The sequence below is a fragment of the Leptinotarsa decemlineata genome, unplaced genomic scaffold, assembly GCF_025532065.1.
Source record: "Leptinotarsa decemlineata unplaced genomic scaffold, Ldec_3_MD MMD2_P_RNA_scaffold_5, whole genome shotgun sequence".
Lineage (NCBI taxonomy): Eukaryota > Metazoa > Arthropoda > Insecta > Coleoptera > Chrysomelidae > Leptinotarsa > Leptinotarsa decemlineata.
The window spans coordinates 23978710-24002622 of record NW_027412532.1 but is presented as its reverse complement, the minus strand read 5'-3'; the positions used below and the strand labels follow the sequence as shown (position 1 = coordinate 24002622).

The window sequence follows — 23913 nt, the reverse complement described above, 5'->3', positions numbered from 1 at the left end:
TAAACTTCATCAGATCCACCGGGCTGAATCAGCGACAATTCCGCGAGTTTATTCAACAGATTGGAGAAAAAGATTTACCATATCATACTGCCGTACGCTGTCTTAGTTGCGGAAAAGTCCTTAAGCGCTTTTTTGAACTTCAAGCAGAGATCGAAATTTTTTTTAATGAGAAGCAGCGCCCTTTTGAAGAATTAGAAAATAGTGAATGGATGTGGAAGTTAGCCTTCTATGTCGATTTGACCAATCATATGAACGAACTGCATTGAGATTGCAAGGAGAAAATCAGATTCTCCCTGATTTATACACCAATATCAAATCCTTCAGGCAGAAAATAATACTTTTCCAATCGCAATTACGTAAGAAATGTATCACACATTTTGAAACATGTGAAATATTCAGCCACACTACAGAGACTGAATTACCCGTCAATTTTGTAATCGAAACTGAGTGCTTTGAAATAAATTTTGATACTCGTTTTTCAGATTTTGATGTCATTGCGAATGAAATTGAGCTTTTTCAAAATCCTTTTGATTCTGACATTGAAACCCTGGCTCCGGAAGTCCAAATAGAAAGTATTGATTTACGGTGCAGTGATATGCTTAAGAACAAATATCAAAATTCATCTTTGTTGGAATTTCATAAGAGTCTTCCACTGGAACAATTTGATAATTTGCATAAATTTGCTCGTGAGTTGTTTTCTGTTTTTGGTACTACTTACTTGTGTGAGAAAACGTTTTCCAAGATGAAGTACACAAAGAATGTTTACAGATCTCAATTAACCGATGAGCATCCTAAATCTCTTTTGATAATTGGTACAAGTAAAATTGATCCACAACTACAAAGTATTGTCGGTGGAAAATCACAATTACATAAATCTCATTAGTGTTTTTGTTTTACTGCGATTCATTTCAATTATTTGTTAGTTATTAATATGCTTAAACTTAGATACTTAAGTTGAGTTTTCTTTGTCACCATTTCTGTCGTTAAGTTTTCCCTTGCAAGTAAATAAAACCAAGTAATTATCATTTTGTGTTTTCCTCAACTTATCACAGCAATAGTAACAACAATTAGGTAATCATTGGCTGTCGCGGGCCGGATTGATGACACTGGTGGGCCGGATTTGGCCCGCGGGTCGTAGCTTAGAGACCCCTGAGTTAGAATATTCTCATTTAGTTTTCGGTTTTCCCAATATCCAGAAAAAATTTACGTTTGGGCAGGAATATTGAAAAACCATATTGTAGGACCTCTATTTATTAATCAAAATTTGACAGAGGGACTGTATTTGAATATGCTGGAAACTACTGCTGACCCTCTCATCACTGAAATCTTTGAAGCGAATCCTAATGAATTCGATGTGGATATTGTATTCGAACAAGATGAAACTCCACCACATTACTCCAGACAAGTAAGAAACTATTTGGATACTACTTTTCCCGGTCGTTGGATTAGCCGTCGAGGTCTTACAGCCCGCTCGCTAGATTTGACACCTTTGGACTTTTTTATGGGGCTATATGAAGCAAAAGGTGTACGAAACTGAACCTGCTTCAATATTGGATATTCGGCAGGGAATAATAAATTTTTGTGGAGATACTGATGTTACTGTCTTCGAAAATGTTTGGCGTGAAATATCGGATAGGCTGTTCATATATCAAGAAGTTCAAGGCAACCATTTCGAAGATCTTCTGAACTGACCTCAAGCTCATTACCTCATATTATGTAGTTAAATGTCAATGTATTCAGGCAATTATTAAATGTTTCGCCATTTTGTAGTAGGTGAAGATATTGACTGCATATTCTAGGGTTGAGAAGTATTCGTCAGGAGCTTCAAAATGATCACAAGACCCACCTTTCTATTTAATTTTTTTTCCCAGATGGCGCCCAATCGCCATTTTCAAAGTTTCATCTGTCTATTTCACTTCCAAATAAATTAAGTATTCCTACTTGATTTCATTATCCCAAACTTATTTTTTGAGTTGACCCGTTCCAAAAATAAAGGGGGGGGGAATTGAAGAAATGCACTGTATGTGACTATTAACTATTTCAAACAATGAAATGGGTAGTGAATTATCCTTCACAGATAGATACATGCTATCGCGGACTTTCTTGTAGGCCAATCAAAGAAAAATAATTGTTGAATTGTTTTATAATATCTCAGAGCGATTAGGCAGAGTTTTTGATGAAAGCTCCCTGGACTCGTCCCCGGGTAGCACCACCGCCCTGACTTATTACGTGTTGCATTTTCATATTCTAAGTAACACAAATTCAAAAAAAACATTATTAAATCTACACATAAACCTCCCTCTTGAGTAATTTTTGAGTCTATAGCGCTCAGATAGATAGACAGCACTCCGGGAAGATTTTGTGTTATAATTTGACAAAAAAATGGGGTGGAATCGAATTAACTTAGTATGAAGTATTTTTGTAATAAGAGCTAATGTGTTTCTTTCAGTGACATTATGACACTGAAAGTTTTTGTGAGGATTGAGTGAATAGTTTGTCATCATTTAAAATGGTGCTGATACGGAATTGTGAAGTACATCTGGAGATCGAAAGATATGCTTAAACTTCATTACGAATGTTTGCACTACAAACCGAAAGAAAAAGTGAACACAACAAGGAATAGTATATGGTACAAATGAGAAATATGTCATTTTCTCACGCATTGTACACTGTACTTTTTTTACGGTTGCGTTGTTTTCAAGTATTGAAAATTAAAATACATATATAATAATACTTGTATGTCATTAACTCATTTTATATTTCATTTAAAATAGTAATTAACAGTTATATTTGAAAATTTCGTAAAGTAGGTTGTTTTGTTTCAACATGTTTTCGGTAATTGAAATATTAGCTGCGGTCGAAGTTGAAGTTGATGGGGAAACGTACTGAGCATTGTTGTGTTCAGGTTCTAATGGCGCTGGAGGCTGAATGGATTCTACTATACTTTTTGAAATTTTTATTTTGTTATCTATGGAGTTGTCGATATGAGATTCAGCAACATTGCTGGATTCCCAATTCCCATGGCGTTTTAAAGTTTAAAGATCTGCTCCTGCATTAACTGAAATAGTCGCCGATGACCTTCGGAAACAGTGGCCAGTATATAATTCAGGGTTCGATAATTGCAAAAATTTCGCTATTTTTTTCGCCATGGTGCCAAATTCATTTATCCCCACAGGCTGTTTCGTACATTTGCTATTTTTGTAATTGAAAAAAAACGTGTCTCATTTGTGTATGGTCGAAGCTTCACATATTTTTTGTAAATTTGGTAGAATTTTCTCCTGTGAAATTTCTAGGAACCTTGGTTTAAGTATCGAGCAATTTTATTAAAAGGGGCGAATTAAAATTTTCCACATGTCATCAATTTTTAATTTTCGAACTTCATCACAACGGCATGCCCCTGTAAAGTCAATAGCTAAAGCAGCCTGAAATCAAAACCAAACATTCATTTTTCGATAACAATTTAAAAATTTTCAATTCATACCTTTATTAGCAAATACTTTTCATCAGATGCATATTTCAAAAATTGTTGATTTTCTTAAGAAGTGAATGTTTTTGACTGTTTTGGAGCATATTTTTCAGATTTGCGTTTTAAAAATGCACGTATTGCGGGTATTTACGAAAAAGAATTTACCTTGGCTTTCATTTTCCAGTCCATAAAGTTTCTGTAAGCGATTTCATATTTTTCTCTTGATGTGCTTGGTAGCAAATTATTGCAAACATCTATTGCTTTCTGAACAATTTCTGGAGATGTATTTTCCAACTCTAAATCTTCATATTTCATTATATTCGATATTTAATAAATCTGAACTATTTATGCTTTAACAATCAACAATAAAACTATTTTCGTTGGGTAAGTTGACAGCAATAATTATGCAGTGCTTCGGTTTTGTTGTTATGGAAACGCCGACAATGGGCTACTTGGATATTGCACGCGAATCGTTGGCGTAGCGTTGTCAACATGGAGAACGTGTCATATCAATCTGACATGTAACAATTCATGACTGACTTGAGTTATCATGATAACAGTGAGAAATTATTTCTCACTGTAATGGCGGATATTTCTCACTACGTGAGAAATATTTCATATGAACGTATGAAAGCGATGAGACAAGTGGCACATCATATAGCATCCGTAGAAATAAAAAATTCTTGGCCCAAAGAAGCAATTTTCTTTTATATAGCAAGTCCACCAATCAAACCATTACCTGCATTTGACATCTCGTCTAAACACTCAATCAATTTGGTGTTTCGAAGCGAAATAACTAGCAATGTTAATGATCCCGTTCGATAGGCGGCCTTAACATTTCCCAACCCGAATCCTGGTAACTAAGGCCAATCCGAAGATATCGAATATCTGATTTTGGCGTATCTCAACTACAAGAAAGGAACTGCAAGTCGAACTAATTTTGTTAAACAAATCAACTTGGCTGTTAGGTCTTCGGAATTGTGTTCCTGATCATTAAAACTTCTGATATTGAACGGAGCCTGTGATTGAAATTTGGTTTGGGGTAATTAAAGTTAGGTTGATTGGGAAATTAGAAGTTGATGATCAAGAACAGAAATTGCATAAAAAGTGCTAACTTTCCGAGGGTACGACAAAGTTCATTTTGAAAATATGTGAAGTTTGTCCTGAAAAGTTCATTTCCTTCATAATAGATATACAATATAAGGAATAATTTAATTGAAATTAAAAGAGTGAACTTTTGTGTTTCTGAGAAAATTGTGTGAGTGAAATGTATTTGTTTTTCCTCTCCTTAAATAGAATATCAAAAAAAAATATTTTTTACAAAGTTTTGGAATTCCTTCTTTATTTTCTTTCTTTGAATTGTTTAACACTCAAACAAAGTTTATTCATATTTCAATCATAAAAGCTTATGTCAAGCCACATTCTACTCTTCATGAAGTAAAAAACAAAATAAGTGATCAATATTGATGAACATCCATTATGAAATATTTAAGTAATATAGTTCATTGTGAAATATAGATATTCTATAGTTTACAAAACCGCAACCACTGTCATCACCCGAAAACGACTGTAGATACTAACAATCGAAACGTCGTGAAGTAGATTCACTGGAATTGGTTTTCACATTCACGAAAATGGTGCTATGCTCTTTAATTCTTTGGGAAAGAATATTTCTGTTACGCCAATATAAATTTTTGGGTAAACTCGATATCTCACGCCCGGTAAAATGATTTGTAGAGTTTGTTGATAATTATTTCTGAGGGTACGTGCAACATTACCAATAGCATAACCCAACAAGGAACTCTATAATATATCTAAATTAATAAATTTCTCTAGATTTACTCCGTGATTCACCGATCTTAGTGAAGCTGAAAATTATTTTCATTCTCGTTGAAGTTTATAATCACTTTCACGGTGATTGATTTATATACCATGTTCAAAACAAAAGCACATCTGGGAATACAATTAGAGAAAACCAGAAGAAAGAAACCGACTGTAACAGATTGTAATTGCTAAATGCCACAACGAATTGCAGCACCAATTTCAAACAATAATTCAATAAACGATTTATATTTCTCAATACTTAATCGTCATTCAGAATAGATTTTTAGACTATTTACGATTTTTTTCTTACTTTTGTTGAGTCACTTTCATAATGAAAGGAGCACCTTGAACACTTGAGTACAACTGCTGGAATCTATTTTCAATTATTTGAACACACTTGCAGACCGGTTTCGGGCTGTTTGGCCACTTTTCAGTAAGTAGTGTCTATCATCAACATGGAGCAGGTTATTTCCAATAATTAAAAATCCGATTCCTTCAGAGTATCATTCCTCGAACTAGGCAGAGAGCCAGTGAAAAGTTTTTTTTCAATAACATTACGAGTAACATTATCAACATCTAAAACCTCGTCTAAGCTTATCCAAATAGCATTCATAAAATCGATACAAATCATCTTATGGGATATGCAAGAGACAGAACTTCGGAATTTTGTTAATTTTACATTATGTAGCTCGTTAGTCGATACTTGATTGACACCTCCTTTCACCAGGTGGGTACTTTCAATGATCACAAAAATAGGTTCATTTCATAACTCTTCATCTGAAACTAACTAATTAATTAATGAGATATGCGAGACTCAATAAACTGTTCATTCTCAGAACGCTAGAATATGATTGTCTGATTACTTGAATGAGATTTCAAAAACTTGGCGAAACCAAAGAGAAGGTGTTTTTGTAGACAATCATAATCCTTTACCGTTTCACAAAGAACAATAGATGCAATAATGTGGCATTGTTTCCAGCAATTTTCAGAAACTGAAATCGTTCAACTAACAGTATATACGATCTCATGAGAAACGGAATGGTACCTAAGTATATATTGCGTAATCCATAATTCATTTTACAGTTACGAAATACAACGGTGTAAGAGACAAATTATAAACGGTTATTTTCCAGTCATCGGAAACAAGAAAGAAGTAAGAAGAAGTCATTGACGTCTGTATGTGTCATTGCTCCAAAATTCTCTGCCGATTTGAAAACTCCATATTATCATTAAAGATGTCTTGTCAACTATCGTCATAACTTATGTACTCGGTTTCTTTGATATATATATATATATATATATATATATATATATATTATATATATATATATATATATATATATATATATATATATATATATATTATATATATTATATATATTATAATATATATATATATAAACTGTCGTGCTTTCATGAATCTCTTCAATCTTGGGAACAAGAAAAGTCGCAGGGGTACAAATCTGGTGAATACGGTGTTGGATTACAGTAGTTGTTTACAGCTGATTCTCGGCCTCCCCCCACCACTATGACGTATTAATTGCTTTTTTTATTGGTTGTTGTTTGGTGAAGTTTTTTTGTTGTGCAGTGAAGTCAAGGCATTGTGACCTTGAAGTGTCTGGTGCATGGATCGTTCAGATTTTTTTTTCATATGAGATTTTGTGTGTTTATGTGTGTGTGTAGGAGAATGCACGGTACAGGGTTTCATCATGTGCTTGTTTGTCTATGTACAAACATACGTCTGCATACTTCGAAGATCCTCCAAGTAATAAATGCTCCATCGGTGTTAGGGCACCAAGTTAGTAGTGGAGTGACGTCACAGCAATAACCGTTCAACGGCTAGAGAGCGACATGTTCACTCCACGACGTGTGGCAGAGTAATGCGTATTCATCGGTCTGCCCTCACCTCTCCTGAAGCGATGAAGGTTCGCTCTAGCCCCGCTATCGATGGTGACACAACGGCAGCCGAGGACTGTTTGCCTAGCGTCTACCCTCTCCGAGACCGCAACGACCACTGCTTGCTCGTATATCGACATCTGTTATCGCATTCAGTTGGGAGGTAATCTTGGCGCATGTAGTTGAGAAGTGGGGTTGGCTATGACGTCTTGACGGGTCCTATCAGAGTGTATTTAAGAAGCGTACGAGTGTTGGCTATGTCAGTTTACATCAAGTGAGTTAGTGAGAACTATTATATAAAATGTATTCCTGTGACTGTGGTAAATCTTTCACTCGTAGTGATAATCTTCGTCGGCATCAGCTCCAGAGTTGCCAAGGAGGGCCTGCAGTGAAACGGGTGAGAGTGGATAATGCAACACCTATGTATACGTGCAATTGTTGTAATGTGACAATTCCTATGAGCCAAGTGAATTCTCACCGAAGAACCATGAGTCATAAAAATAATGCATGTGTTCAATTGTCTGACGGTGTTCAAATTATAACGAATGCATTCAATTGCCGCATTGCTACATACAGGGTGGAGAGTTCGATTGTAACCAGTGACTACATTTCATTTTTCAATAAGATTAGGCAGAAGGTCATTGAATTACTGGAATCAGCCATCAGGATCCATAAAAGCATCAAGGTGAATATGGAAGTTTTTGGGAATTATATTCTTCAGACTGATGATTCGAGGGACACGAAGTCATTTAATTCCCAAAATAAAATAGTGGACCAATCTTCAGATTTGAATGCTGTTTTTGATGGATTCCGTGATGTAATTGTGGCACAAACGACTGAGTTCCAGGATCGTGACTCAGGTATTTATTTTTTAAAAATTTCAATAAGATTGAATAGTAATATTTTTTTTTTTTATAATTCAGGTTGGACTTGTGAAAAAATATTGTTTCTCGAGGTCAACATTAATAAATACAGTCCACTGGAAGGACGTTCATATGTGAAGCTGCCTCAATGTATTCAATGGAAGAAAGCTGTTGTGAATGTTCGTAATGAAGATCAATATTGTTTTGCTTGGGCTATAACATCAGCATTATATCCTGCAGATAGTCGAGTGTCCGAACTTACGTCATATCCACATTTTTCCACTGTTTTAGATGTCACAGGTATGGATTTTCCGGTTAAAGTTAATAATAAGAGTATCGAAATATTCGAAGATAGGAATGATATTTCAATTAATGTTTACGGTTTAGAGAGTACATTTGAGAAGGGTAAAATGAAGTATGAAGTGATTGGTCCATTGCGATACTCACAGAGAAGACTCCGAGACATGTCAATTTGTTGTTTATAACTGATGACTCCGGTAATGGTCACTATTGTTGGATCAAAGATCTTTCAAGATTAGTTTCTAATCAACTATCAGCTCATAGACAGAAAAATATTTTTGTGACGGATGTTTGATATATTTTTCTGATGAGAGATTGCTTTTACGTCATAATATGTATGATTGTAATCACATTAGTACCACAACACCAACTACTAATTTAAAGATCAATAAATATGGTAGAATGGTTGCGGAAAATAAACTAATGTTTGAAAACTTTGAGAGGCAAATGAGGGTGCCATTTGTAGTGTATGCTGATTTTGAATCAGTGCTTAAACCGATTCATGTGAATGAGCCAAATCCTGGAAGTTCATACACGATTAAAACATTCAAACATGCCCCATATTCATTTGCTTATTTGATAAAGTGTTCATATAATGATGATTTGACAAAATTTGTTACATATAGGGGTGTAGATGCAGCTCAGAAATTTGTGAGTAGCATTGAAGATGATTTGAAAGAGATACATGAAAATCATCTCAGAAACCCTAAACCAATGGATACACAAACTGTCGAAGAAGAAGAACAGTTTGTTGCAGCCAGAACTTGTGGTATATGTAATAAAGCATTTACTGATGGTGACGTCAAAGTAAGAGATCATTGTCATGTCACAGGAAAGAAAAGATCACATGCCGCTCACTCGAAATGTAATTTAAATTTCAAAATACCAAACTTCATACCTATCATTTTTCATAATTTAAGTGGTTATGATTGTCATTTATTCATAAAAGAATTGTATAGGAATAAAGAGAAAGTTGATGTTATCCCGCAAACTAAAGAGAAATATATATCTTTCACGAAGCATCTCTTTACACACAGCTATACCGATAAAGATGGTGTGGTTAGGAAGAATTATCTCAAAATGAGATTTATCGATAGTTATAAATTTATGACTAATTCGTTGGAGAAGTTGGGTGCAAACTTGACCTCCGATCAATGTTTGGAGATGCACAAACATTTCCCACAAATTGAGAAATTCAATTTGATGAGACAGAAAGGTGTATTTCCATATAGTTTTGTTGATGACATTGACAAATTGAATTATCCATTACTTCCGACAAAAAATCAGTTTTATGACACACTCAATTGTGAACATATATCGGAAACTGATTATGATAGGGCTAGAAAAGTTTGGAATTTATTCGAGTGTCAGAATTTGGGGGAATACTCTGATTTGTATTTGAAGTCGGATGTATTGCTACTATGTGATATTTTTGAAAACTTCCGCACCACAAGTTTAGAGATATATAACTTAGATCCGGCACAATATTACACTGCACCTGGATTATCATGGGATGCCATGTTGAAGTTCACTAATGTTGAATTGGAATTACTAACTGACATTGATATGATTCACTTTTTTCAAAAAGGTATACGAGGTGGAATTAGTCAATGTAGCGAGAGGAAACATATAGCAAATAATAGATTTTTACCCAATTATAATCCCAACGAACCTTCCACATTCATTACATATTTAGATGCAACAAATCTATACGGTCACAGTATGTCACAACCTCTACCAACAAGTGAATTTACATGGTTGACACCAAATGAAATTCTTAATCTCGATGTGATGGATGTGAGTACTGATAGTCCGTATGGGTATGTATTTGAAGTGGACATTCATTATCCACAAGAGTTGCATGATAAACATTCTGACCTTCCATTTTTAGTCGAAAAAATAATACCACCTCGTACACAATCGAAAATTCCCAAATTAATTCCAAATTTGAATGATAAAAGAAAATATATTGTTCATTATAGGAATCTACAGCAAGCTGTCAAAAATGGATTGATTGTAATGAATACACATAGAGTATTGAAATTCAAACAATCATGCTGGATGAAACCCTATATAGATCTTAATACTGAAATGCGTAATAGGTCTAACAACAAATCTGTTAAAGATTTCTATAAACTAATGAATAATGCGGTGTATGGAAAGACAATGGAGAATGTAGATAATCGAATTGATGTTAGACTCGTTACACATTGGGAAAATATAAAGAAAAATATAGGTGCCAGCACTCTCATAGCCAAACCAAATTTCAAAAATTGTTCAATTTTCACTGATAATTTCGTTGCCATTCAATTGGGTAGAGTGAAGGTTCATTACGATAAACCATTATATTTGGGATTTTCCATATTAGAATTATCTAAAACAGTCATGTATGACTTTTTCTATGGATGCATCAAACAACACTTTGATGAAAATGTCTCTTTACTTTACACAGATACCGACTCGCTCATTCTTAAAGTAAACACAGAAAATTTTTATGAATTCATAAAAACTAACATAAGTAGATTTGATACATCCAATTACAGTATAGTTAACCAATTCAATATTCCAGTAACAAGTTCAGTCTTGGGTAACTTCAAAGATGAATTTCCAAATGATCCAATCATGAGTTTTTATGGTACAGGTGCTAAAGCATATTATGTGAAATCTGTTGATGGTGAATTTAAGAAAGCCAAAGGGGTTAAACGATCTGTAATAAAGAATGAATTGACATGCGAAGATTATCAAAAAATCGTCGAACAAGGTGGTATGATATTCAGAAAGATGAATTCATTTAGAAGCGTGTTACATGATATGTATACTGAATTAAAAAATAAAGTTGCATTATCATATCACGATGATAAACGATTTATCATTCCGAATACTACCCACACTCTTCCTTGGGGTCATAATGATATTGAATTTTATGAAAACGATCCAAATGAGAACATTCGTTGGATAAGTAATATTATTCAACAATCACAATCTCAGGAGACTCCATTGGATCAATTGATTAATTTATTATCTGCCGAGATCAATGATTGAAATATCATTCAATATCTTCAAAACCGGAAAATTCAATATTGATATTTATGTAGCCATTTATAATTAATAATATATGATAGAAGTAATGTGATATTAATGTATTATGTATGTATGTATATGTATTACTGTAATGAATATAAAATGATTAAAATTTTATTTGTATTATTTCTATTTCCCTAATCAATTACTGCAATATATAGTATAATGTAAATGACAGAAATATCAGTTTGAAGAGAATCATCGTAGAGTGCACAATGTCTAAAACAATCGATAAGTTTGGTAGAAAAAGAAAATGGGGTGGTAATGTCATTCGAGGTCCTCCTGGGAATGGTTTTAAATTAACAAAAGATGGTCATTATGACATGCAAAGGAAAATATTGAAAAATACAAGTGAACCAATTGACAAGAGTGATTGTGTAACTGTATCATATCTTGAGGGGGAAATTAATGGAGCAAAGGAAGTTATACTTCTAGCCCTACAAGCTGCAATACAATCCACAATAGGCAATATTGCTCGGGACGCCCGGCAAGCATTTAACGATAAAATTGCAGAGGCTCGGATAACTTTCACTCGTAAATTTGACAAACTTACAAGTGATGTAGACATAAAAATGTCTGACATAACAGCGTCTACAAATAAAAAATTTGATGCTATGTCAAACATAACAGGGACTACAATGAAAAAGTATGATGTACTGGAACAGAGAGTTGAAGTATTGGAGAAAAACCATAAAGAAGTTTTGGAGAGAAACTATAAAGTCAGGCCATCATCATCAGGTGGACTGGGATATCCAGGACTGAACATTAATCCAAATCATAGAATAATACAACCAAAACCAAAACCAACTGATGATGTATTAATGGAACCAACATGGTGAATGTATTCCCTCGTTAGGTTAGGTTAATAGCTACGTTAGGTTAGCTGCATACTTACGTTAGGTTAGGTGTTAGGTTAGTATTCCCTCGTTAGGTTAGGTTAATAGTTACTGTAGGTTAGGTTAGGTTAGGTTAGGTTAGGTTAGGTTAGGTTAGGTTAGGTTAGGTGTTCGGTTGCATAGCGGTAGGTTAGCGTACTAGGTTAGGTTACGTTAATACGTTAATACGTTAGGTTAGGTGTTCGGTTGCATATTATGTTACGAACGCGCGCGCGAAGAGGGCGAGATGATGTCTCTCCAGATGTCCCGCCTACCTGGGGCCGGAGGCCCCACCCACCTGGGCGGAGCCCAGGCAGTGGGCGGGCCCGTTAGGGCCACGCCCCCCCCCCCCCCCCCCCCCGTCGCCACCAACTTTTCGGATACCCCGCCCCTTTCCGAAGCCCCGCCCCCTTTCCGAAGCCCCGCCCCTCCCCTCCCCGAAGCCCCGCCCCCCGACTCCCAACATTTGCGCATGTACACCCCTACCCTCATCGCGCATGTGCGCTCCCACCATTTTCCCACGCTCACGCATCGAAGTCGATACCCTCCGGAGAGCACTCCACAACATTCAGTTCGAGAAGTCATCTCATCGAGAGCAGTCCACTCCACAACAAGGCAGTACGTTCCAACGACCAACTTGATATTTGAGTAAGTAAATTAGGAATGTTATTTTTTATATCAACTAACTTTGTATTATTTCTTCTTTTTCAGAATGGCAACCAATACACAGGAGGTGAATAATGCTGTGGCGTCTATTCTGCCGGTGTCCGCTGACCAGGAGGAGGCAGCATCTTCGAGAGCGGTGACGGTTGACCAGCCAACCACTTCGCGTTCGCGAGTTAGGTGCAGATCTTCTAGCCCTGACTTATTCGAGGAGGAGGAGGAAGTCAGGGCTGTGAAGAAGGTTTGCCAACGACCTGCAGCAAAGGTTGGTCCTATTTCAAAGTACCGAGCTACTTGCAATAGGACTAATCCTTATGCAGGTAGTTTTTCGACCTCTCGTAAGAGGGCCTCCACACCAGCAGCAGCACCAGCAGCAGTGGAAATTCCGAGGAGTCCTTCTCCGGAGTTGGTGATATTGTCGCCGTTGGTGACGCGACTACCACCGCTGCCAGCGACACCGGCGGATCCTGAGGTGTTGGTGCCACAGCCTATCGGAGAGGTTAGTGAAAAGATGAGTGTTTTTCTGCAGAGATGCAAGAAAGCAGAACGAGCTGCCCGATCTAGCGAGGCCGAGTTGGTTACCATGAAGCGACAAATGGCTGAAATGGATAACCGACGGAGGGAACTCCAAAAGGAAATGGCCGAAATAGATCGGAATTATGCATCTCTGCAGGAAAGGTGTAAAGCAAAGACCTCTTCGATAGAGCTGTACAAAAAAGTAGTGACAGTTATGGACACTCTTTTTGTAGATGAAGTGTAAATGTAAGATTAGTTTTAGGTTAGTTAGGAGTATTTAATTATGGTAGTTTTAAGTTTATATTTGTTAAGTTTATATTGAATAAAGGAAAAGGAAGTGAAATAAAGGGTGTACACTGTTTTTTGGTTTGGTACACATTGAACAATGCGATGGTTGGAGCATTTTTCTTCACTTCCTCTTATTATCATTATTATTTTTTTATTTCAATTCCAAGTTCTTCTAGACAAATACCTCACATCAATTTTTGTGTTCTCTAATCACTTGTAAATAATTTCATGTGAAGAAAATTAAAAAATAAAAAAATAGACATGTTTCATAGTGAAATCGACAAGTATATTTCATTTGTATTTTATCCATTCAAGTATCTCTTTCATTGAATATGTCTTATGTCACTTTGCAATTTACCCCTACTCATTGAATATGTCTTATGTCACACTACAATTTACCCCTACTCAATGTTCCACTCCTCTCCCACTCCCTCTCGAAAGTATAAAAGTAGAAATCATCTGATGAAACATTCAGTTGATCAGCTAGCATCGAGATGGAACCCGATTCAACCTCCGAACCCTATAGCTGCCCGGATCAGGGGTACAACTTCAATTACTGGGATAACAGCCAGGTACAGGTTGTCTCTTCCACCACGGAACCCCACAGTCCGCCATACGAATACCGGGATCACGACATCAGGATGCAAGTTCAGCATGTCACTGGCAGTGACGAAGGACACTTGGATGACTCGGAATATCCAGATCCTGACGGATGGTGGGACCCTGCTTATGATGACATTGTCCCAATGAGTAGCGACGACGACGATGATGACGACGACGACTCTGGTGATGATGCTGATGACGAGCTTGACGTTAGACGTCCTCCACCATCCCCTATCCTCATCGAGGATAGTCCTCCGCCATCCCCAATCCTAATCGATGATGATGTCCTCAATTCCGATGATGACATATAATCATCTACTCGTCCATCATTTCCTTTCCTTTCCTTCCACGGAGTACACACTTTTTGGTTGGTGTACACGAGGCACTGCGAGGCTGGGGCAGTGTCTTCCTCCCTTCCTCTCCCTCTTATTAGTTTTTTTTCCATAATAATCACTAGAATTTCTCCTAATAATCGCTCAGAGTTTCATTCTTGATGTTTTCGAATCTCAAACACTGTTCTACATTTCACCCCCTCCATTTCATTTCTTCCAATATAAATATAGCAACAATCCCAGTTCTATATCATTCTTCCACAATGTCGAGTACAGGACCCATCCAAGTACATGAAATAGATTCAACGTCTGATCATTTGAGTACAACCTTCGCTCAATTTCTGCAGCGAATCTATGATCTTCCTGATGATTTCGCAGAACGAGTGGAACAAGGTATTCAGGACGACATAGATGCTGTTGACGATAATAATGCGGATGATGTGATTAGTATATCATCTGATTCAGCTGATTATGACGACGACGACATCATGAGTATATCATCTGATTCAGATGACTACTATGAGGATGATATCATTAGTATATCATCTGATTCAGATGACGATACCATAATTATTGTTTCTGATGATGAGGAGCGTTAGTCCATATCATTGCATGGATTAATAAAAAAATAACAGCCCTTTTCAGGGCTACAATTAAAGACTGAAACAATAAAAAAAATAGCTCTTTTCAGAGCTACCATTATACTTTCAAACAGAAACAGATTCATACCATTGTTAACATTATGTTAACATTATAATCTCAAACGAAATATATGTATGTGAAAGTATTCATCATTATATGCATATGAATGATTGACAAATGCCAACTTCAACTTTCATTTAAAGTAGTACTCATCATATGCATAGATATTCAATGACTATCAAATTCCAAATTTCGACTTTTCAGTCAAAGTAGTAATTTATTTGTCATATAATGTATAGATATTCAAAGACTAACAAATTTCCAACTTAGACTTTTATTAATCAAAGTATTCATTTGTCACATAATCTATGAATACTAATACAACTAACTACTGTTTGTGTGAATAATGTAGCCCTGAAAAGGGCTGTTGTTTTTTTTTTGACCAGTAGGTCCACGGTTATTGTGCCACAGGTTGGACATTATTACATATAATACATGTAGATACTCGGGTGAAGTTTGTTAGTGGCCTCTCGCAAGCTTCACACCAATTCTGTCCCATTTCCATAATTGAGACAGTGTTGTGGGTGTTGACATGGGCATACCACCCTCCATTATTGTTTCTATGCGAATAAAACCGAAAGCAGCACCAACATAGTTTTTTGTTCTCTCCATCTATTGTGCTGATCAATACGTATGCATCCAATGCACAATACAAATCCAAGGGATCTTCCAGTGTCTCACTGACATTGAGTGTTCGCATACCGATCCTCATAGCACCATCACCTTCAGTTGTGTCAGCTTCTATCCCTTCATCATCTCCTTCTTCATCCATGACCCTCTCAAACTCCATCACGTCATCATCTTCGTCGCTTTGGTTGGCCTCGTTTTCAACTTCGTCTATCTCATCTTCATCGACTCCAACATCTTCTGCTTCAACTATTACTTCCTCTAGCGGAACATTGACATCCTCATCATCTGATTCGTCTATCCAATTGTTTTCATCAACAGCAGCTATTCTATTTAATGCAGCATTTATTTTTGCAGAATTCATCTTGTTGTTGTTTGCTCACAGTTGTAGAGAGTGAATGAATGAACTCTAGGTTTGCAAGTCAACTTATATAGGAGGTGATGCGACTCCCACTTGACTCGTTTAGAGTGGAATAGTAGGAGAAGTTATCCACTATACTTCCACATGATGTTGATTTGTATAAATAGAGATCGTAGGTATAGGAGAGAGCATTCAGAGTTTCTGTAAGTCATCTCTTTATATTTCTAATCGAATTAGTAAAATGCCGTTTCCAAAAGAGTGGAATGAAAAACCAAAAGTGTGTGTCTACCCAATGATGATTGCAGGGGCTATTGTGTGCTACTTTTGTCAAATAAGTAGACCTAAGGATTCAATCAATCCATGTACTGGTATGTGTAGTGATTGCGTGTTGCGGATTCAACTATCGCCTCCTTCTCATCCACCGAAGCGAACAAAATCGGATTATCGTCAACAACAGTTACAGTGTCTGAAGTGTTCCGAACCTATAATATTTAACAATATAGGTATCTGTAGAAATATTTGTGGTATCTGTGCTGCCGTTCCAACTCCACTGCAACGTTGTTTGCGTTGTGATACATATTCCATGAATTGTTGGAATCATGTATGCAATGCATGTAGAAGTACTTGGGATCTGTGTGAGAAGGTTGGTCAACTCTACCCCAATAGGAGAATCCATTTTTTTCAATGTTGGTGTTTGACGCACGAGCAACAACTATTGAGGAATAGAGTCAAAGAACGTTCCACATCCACAGAGACATATTAACATTTTTCATTTTTATTATCGTTATTGTCCTCTATTATTAATAAATATATATATATTTTGAATTTATTTGTATTATTTTCTAACATTTAAAAATACATGCATGCAACACAAAGTTTTCCTCTTAAATGACAAAGATTGTTACATGCGTGAATAGTTTAGTGAGAGAGCGCATGTGCCAGTTGATGAAAGAGCGCATGCGCTAGTTTATTTTCTTCTATAAATGGTGAGGTCTCAGTAACATCATCACCTTTCCTATCCACATTCTATTGCTATCACATATCATTCCTCAGACCTTAATAATCATGAGCTCTATGCCGCTATTGATTGCTGAAGATGGTTCACCACTTGTTGATATCGATCAGACTGATTTTGAAAATATTCCAGTATTACATTTATCGAGTCAAGATTCGATAAATGATTTTGATATTAACGACTTCGTTAACTTTGCAGATGTGCCAGAACCAAATGAGCAAATTATTATTGAAAATCCGATCGTTTCGCAATTATCATCACTCAAACACTCTTCATCTACCCTTCCTCTTGGTGTTGATAAGAAATCTAGAACAATCAAGAGGAAGGTTACTAAGGCATCTTCATCGATTGTCACTGACTTTAAAGAAAAGAAAGAATCCAAAAGTGTTGTGCGACAGAAAAAACCCGCAACGAAAAGTGACAGATCGAAGAGGAAGCCAAAAGGTACTCCTAAAGAAATGAAGAGTGATTTGAAAGCTGAACCGCTATCTTCTTTCAGCCCCCTCCATCGGTTTGGGGAAATGAAAAGGAAAGCAAAATGCCGTCTTGTAAAGGCACAGATGACTATTGCTGAACTTGAAAAGAGTGAGCGAGCTATTAATGCTAATAATGAAACTCTTGAAGCATTAGATGCCAAGATTGCATTAGCGAAGGTTGAATTGGCTAGAATGTCTAAAGATGCTGATGAACTCCGTTCAAAAATTGGTAAAGATAAGCAATTCCATCAACGTTCGAGAATGCAAGCTCAGGCTGAGCTTGAGGAGTCGACTAAGCTTTATGAGACAGCATTATCAGTGAGAGATAATTGGCAAAAAGAGTTGGATACTGCATTTCAAAGTGACGGCGATTAGTTTTGGGAATGATAATGTGTTTTCAATATCGTGAGTTGAAAAATATAAGCGGGAATGGAGTATACAATTAATTTGGTTTGGTATACACAGAACATTGCGAATGGCTGGGGCAATGTTTACCGCTGCAATATTTTTCAGTTCACATACTTATAATTGAAATGAAAACAATAATGAACTTTAATATTACTTTATTCATAAAAGTCACTATTATATACATTTAAACCATATTTGATTCATCAATCCAAGAATTTTGTTCGCTAGGAAGGCCTAACCACTTTACATATACTTTATTTTTTCTTCTCTTCAACACCTTCTCAATCAGATATACGTCAGGATTCTCGGTTCGTAATAACTCTTCTTCGTAAAAACATCCTCTAATCGGCTGTTCATTCATATCTTCAAGATTATAAGTCGTTGGGATGGTTTTATTAATTTTAACAATCTTGAATAGCTCCGTGGTAAAAATTCGCAGTGTAAGACTTTTCAAAAATATGTTTGTATTTACTTATACGTACAATATCATTTAATTGGAATTTGGGTTTACTTTGTCTTCCTCCAATTCCATTGATACCCTTGAATTTTAATTTTGTTGTTGAATCAACATTGATGGGTGCCATACCTATTGTACGATGAACTTTATTATTATATCTACTAGTTATAATTGGAAGAATATCAAGCCATTTGTGGTGACCTCTCATCGAAAATTCCTTGTAGAGCCATGCCTTTATTGTACGAATCACTCTTTCTGCTATAGCTGCCTTCTTTGTGCTAAATGTTGAATAATGATTGATATTATATTCTCGCATGAGAGATGAGAAGCTTTTATTGAAAAATTCTTTCCCTTGATCGCTTTGTATGTGTTTGGGGGAGTATTTGGCTTCTTTCAGTACATGTTTCATTGCATTAGTTACTGTACTACCTGTTTTATCTTTAACTGCTACAGTCCACAGATATTTGGAGTAACAATCTATCACTACAAGTATATATCGGTATCCTTCATTACTTTTTGCATAAGGTTGCAGTTCAGCTAAATCTATTTGCCATAGATCTGCAAAACCTTTGATGGTGGTTATTCTTCTACGAAAATTACGTCTTGCAGGTTTATGTAATTCATTAACAACTTGTCGTTTGACATCACTTATTTCATTAGTCATTCTATTTCAATATGATTAAAGAGAAAAGGTGATAATGTTACTGCATTGAATGATGATGTGACAGTGATCATTACATGTGAATATGTTAATATATTATACCTTCTTCACGTAATTCTTCAATTATTGAAATTATTTCATTATCATGTCCGGTATGTCCGGCTGACTTTGAAGCTACCAATAGTCGTAGGCGAGCAACTAACTCTTTCGGTGAATTCCAGTACACATAATTCACAGGTTTAGAATTATATATTTTCTCCATTTTCACTCGTCTTTTGAGTGCTCCACCAATTTTACTTCTACTTCTTATTGGATATTGTCGTGAGTCTAATAGAGGTTTGATAACTTCACGAAATTTTTTAGAATTTGTATTTTTAAAACCATTCTTCAGATGATATTGTTTATATGGAGCATTCGTTATTTTCAATATTTTGGAATATACTTGACGAGTTTCTTCATTATCAACATCTTGTGGATTCTTCAAAAAAATCATATCATACAATTCTGGACTACCTGCGCATTCATATTTTTTCACTTTATTAGCATCCCAAAATGAAATGTTTCCATCTTTGAAATTTACCACTAGACTTCCCATTTTCAGCTTTTGTGTAATTGGATCCATACGTACGCCAAATGTTCCATCATATGCTGGATTTCTAGATTTTATATTATTCAAATGTTTCATCAAAACATCTTCACCACTTTCATTCATAACAGGTGAGATGTCAGGATCCGAGGAATCGATGTGGGACGATGATGGTGTTTCGAATAGAGTTGTTCTCATATCGTCTTGAAGTGTGCTCGTGTCACTATTCACAGATGATACACTACCAAAAGATTGTTTTCTTCCTATTGGAGTACTCATGGGATAATTTGAAGTAGATTGAACAGTTCCATGATTTGGTGATAACACTGGTGATTTAGAAGTAGCGTTTGATGATAAAACATTCAATGGTTTCATTATGGGCTCATACAATCTTTCAAGTGTCGTACGATTTTCAATATTATCATTCTTGATAGAGTTGAATTTCTGCCTGACAGCTTCTGTTGTCTCTACTAGTTGACGTTTCAAATTTATTTCATTGTTTTTATTTTCAGGATCTTTTTTTGTATTCATAATGCCCTTTTTTTTGAATTAAAGCTTAATTCGTTGGTGAAGTGACCACTACAATATTCAGTGATCGAATAAGTTCCAAAAACAAGATCATGGGTATATAAAACTATCGAATCCTTTGCGATATCTACCTTCATCTATTTTTCTATCCTTATCAATGACTAGAAATCCATATTGGTCCTCCCAGCATTTAACACACATCAATTGGAATTGTTTGAATGTTACATCGGGTGAAACATGATCTGAATAAATGTGATGTAAATTCGTCTCATCTTGTTTGAACATTATAATGAAATTGGTATTGTCACGCACTAACTGTTTGGGTACCCGTGAATATGTCTGTGCTAGATAAAAACAATCAACATCCTTATGACGTCCCATACAGAAATATGATCTAATAATATCTTGCTTTTCACATATTACATCATCGAAAATGAAAACAGAATTAGGCTTAGCGTCGGAGGGTTCCACTATTTCTGCATTATTGCTGAATGTATAAAAACCTAATCCTTTTATAGGTTCCAAAACACTTCGCAAGTACTGATATTTAGGTTGATTGAGTGATTTCGAATAGAGATACACATTTCTAAATCTCAGTCCTTGTGGATGTGTTAATAGTGATATCATTGCATTCGTCTTTCCACAATTTGAAGGTCCTATAATGAGTCCTCGAACTGATGATGGAAGTAGTGGACCATGTCTGAATACCCTTTGTCCATTCAATCCACAACCAAATTTCTCATCTAGATTATCTACAGCAAACTTTCTTTCTGTTTTACAATGCGCATCGTGCCGTGGTTGGAGACTATATAAATGTTATTAGCTTATTCATTTCAATGTGTACCATCAAACGATACGGACGTATTGAAAGTGATCGTAAAATTAAAAGAGGTTGTGGTTTTGTTAATGATTTAATAAACAAACTTCCATTCGAATTACATCTACCGGAGGTTATCAATACTGTGGACCGGGTACAAAATTGAAACAACGTTTAGCTCGTAACGACCCTGGAATCAATAAATTAGATATTGAATGCAAAAAACACGATATTCAATATTCTAAGCATCCATCCGATCTTGCAGCAAGACATTTAGCCGACAAAGAACTTGAATACAGCGCTTGGGATAGGGTTAAATCGAAGGACGCGAGTATTGGGGAAAGAGCAGCTGCATTACTTGTCACCAACATTATGAAAGCGAAAAGACATATGGGCATGGGTTGTAGTACCAATAAGAAAAAATGTAAGAGGAAACAAACGAAGAAAAATAAAATTAAAAAAGTTGCATTTGGTGCTGGGATAGTCCATAAAGTGCGAAATGTATTGAAGAAAGCTGGTGGGAATCAATTTGTGACGAATAATAGCAAAAAAGCTATCACTGTGGCATTGCAGGCGGCACGTAAATACCTTAAAGCTGCCGGTGGAAAGAAGAAAATCCGCACACCACGCATAATTCCTGTTCCCAAGATCGGTGGACTTTTACCATTGATACCAATTTTTGCTGGACTATCCGCACTAGGAAGTTTGGCGGGAGCTGCTGCTGGTATTACCAAGGCCGTGAATTCGGCAAAAGCCAGCAGAGCGGCTTTAATGGAAGCCAATCGTCACAATAAAACCATGGAGGCTGTAGCATTAGGCAAACGCGAAGTGGAATATATCTCAAACCATACCGTAAAGGTTTAGGACTATATTTAAAACCATACAAAGCCACAAACAAAACAAAAAACTAATTGAACCCCTACCTCAGAGGCCTCTTACTGATCTCGATCTCAGTTATTATGCACAAAAAATGAAAATTCCACATTTTCGTGGTGTTTTTATGCGTGATAGATTACCATCTTCAGGTCCAAAACAAAACGAGACAGCTATTGTTAATTTAGATGGAATAAGTGGACCAGGAACACATTGGGTGGCATATAAAAAATGTGGGAAAGAAGTCACATATTTCGATAGTTTTGGAGATCTACCCCCACCATTGGAATTGACTCGATTCTTTCGAAAATGTTCGAATGTAAAAATCAAATATAACTATGATCGACAACAGAAATTTAATACAGTTCTCTGTGGTCACTTGTGCTTGCAGTTTCTCTCTAAATAATTTTCCAAATAAAAATGGATTCAACACCAAACTGGATCGGGAGGCTATCAAGGGAATGGGGTTTTCACTTAGAATGTTTTCAAAATATGGTACCTTGAAAAAAATGGATAAAGTGATGCTTGCAAATATGCCTAAGGAAGTGATACTTGCATGTGTTGCACATGAGATTGCATATGTTTGGGAAAAGTTGCCTAAGCATCTGCAAGATGACATCGATATAATGAAACATAGATATTGTTATGAGCACCACCACCACGATCAAAATTCAGAATCGGATGTTAATGACGGTCCTATACCTCGGAAATCTATGTGTTGTATTTGTAATATAGAGGATGTGAATATTGGTATCAATAAAAATGATACTTATTACAATACAACACCTTCCAAAAAGTGTAAATTGTCTCAAATGTGCTGTTGCTGTGTACAATAATAAATTGAAATGTGTTTCAAAATATTCATCAGTCATGTCACGAAAGTTCGAGCTACAAGCTGTCGGGACAAGTGTCTTGAGTGCGGATTTTTTTCCACCAATTGAATTGGATAGGAACAGTCGTTATGGATTAGGACTTTTGGGATTCTATGGATGCAATACAATCAATAATATAACTGAAGCTAATAACTTAGTTAGTTTTAGAATCAGTAATGACAACTCATCGATACCCCAAAAGTTGACAATTGAAATTCCATGTGGTGCTTATGAAATAGAAGAGATCAATGCCGTCATACAGAAACATATCATGTTCAGATTGTTTCATGATAAAAAACCAAATGATGTCGTTGCAGATGATATTTTCTATCTACACGCCAATAATAATACATTCAAATGTGAATGCGATCCAAATATGAAATTGATCTGACACATCCAAATTCAATAGCAGAAATGATGGGGTTCGCTCATGAAATATTTCCACCAAATCAGATACATGAATCATCATTACCAATAAACATTACAACTGTGAGACTTATCCGCTTAGATTGCAATATAATATCTGGTTCATATATAAATGGTGAAGAATCCCACATTCTTTTCTCATTCGATATTGATGTTGAACCTGGCTACAATCTTACTAAAGAACCACACAGTATTATATATATGCCTGTCAGTCCAGAAGGTCGTCAATTGATTCACAACATTACAGTGCGTATTTTGGATGAAAAAAATAACCTTATCGATTTTGGAAGTGAAGAAGAGATTTTCATTATTTTGGAATTGAAGAAAATCGAATAACTGTTGTTATGGGTTTCATTTATAATAGACAAAATCGCATTGAACAATCCCAAACGAGTTG

At 35.9% G+C, this 23913-nt stretch overlaps 1 protein-coding gene and 2 long non-coding RNA genes across 4 annotated transcripts in view; 2 read left to right on the top strand and 1 right to left on the bottom strand.

Annotated features, from left to right (window-relative positions):
* The window catches only part of LOC111509725 (uncharacterized), a 524725-nt gene that overhangs the window by 485887 nt on the left and 14925 nt on the right, over positions 1 to 23913 (bottom strand). The gene's annotated exons all lie outside the window — the stretch shown is intronic.
* LOC141480021 (uncharacterized) lies at positions 6777 to 10020 on the top strand. The gene is made up of 2 exons (XR_012464118.1): positions 6777 to 8046; positions 8110 to 10020. It is a non-coding gene; the product is annotated as an uncharacterized lncRNA (long non-coding RNA).
* LOC141480020 (uncharacterized) lies at positions 12673 to 13872 on the top strand. Its single transcript, XM_074169711.1, has 2 exons — positions 12673 to 12953; positions 13017 to 13872. Exons 1-2 carry the CDS (start codon positions 12778 to 12780, stop codon positions 13726 to 13728), a joined length of 888 nt encoding a protein of 295 aa, XP_074025812.1. The 5' UTR covers positions 12673 to 12777; the 3' UTR covers positions 13729 to 13872.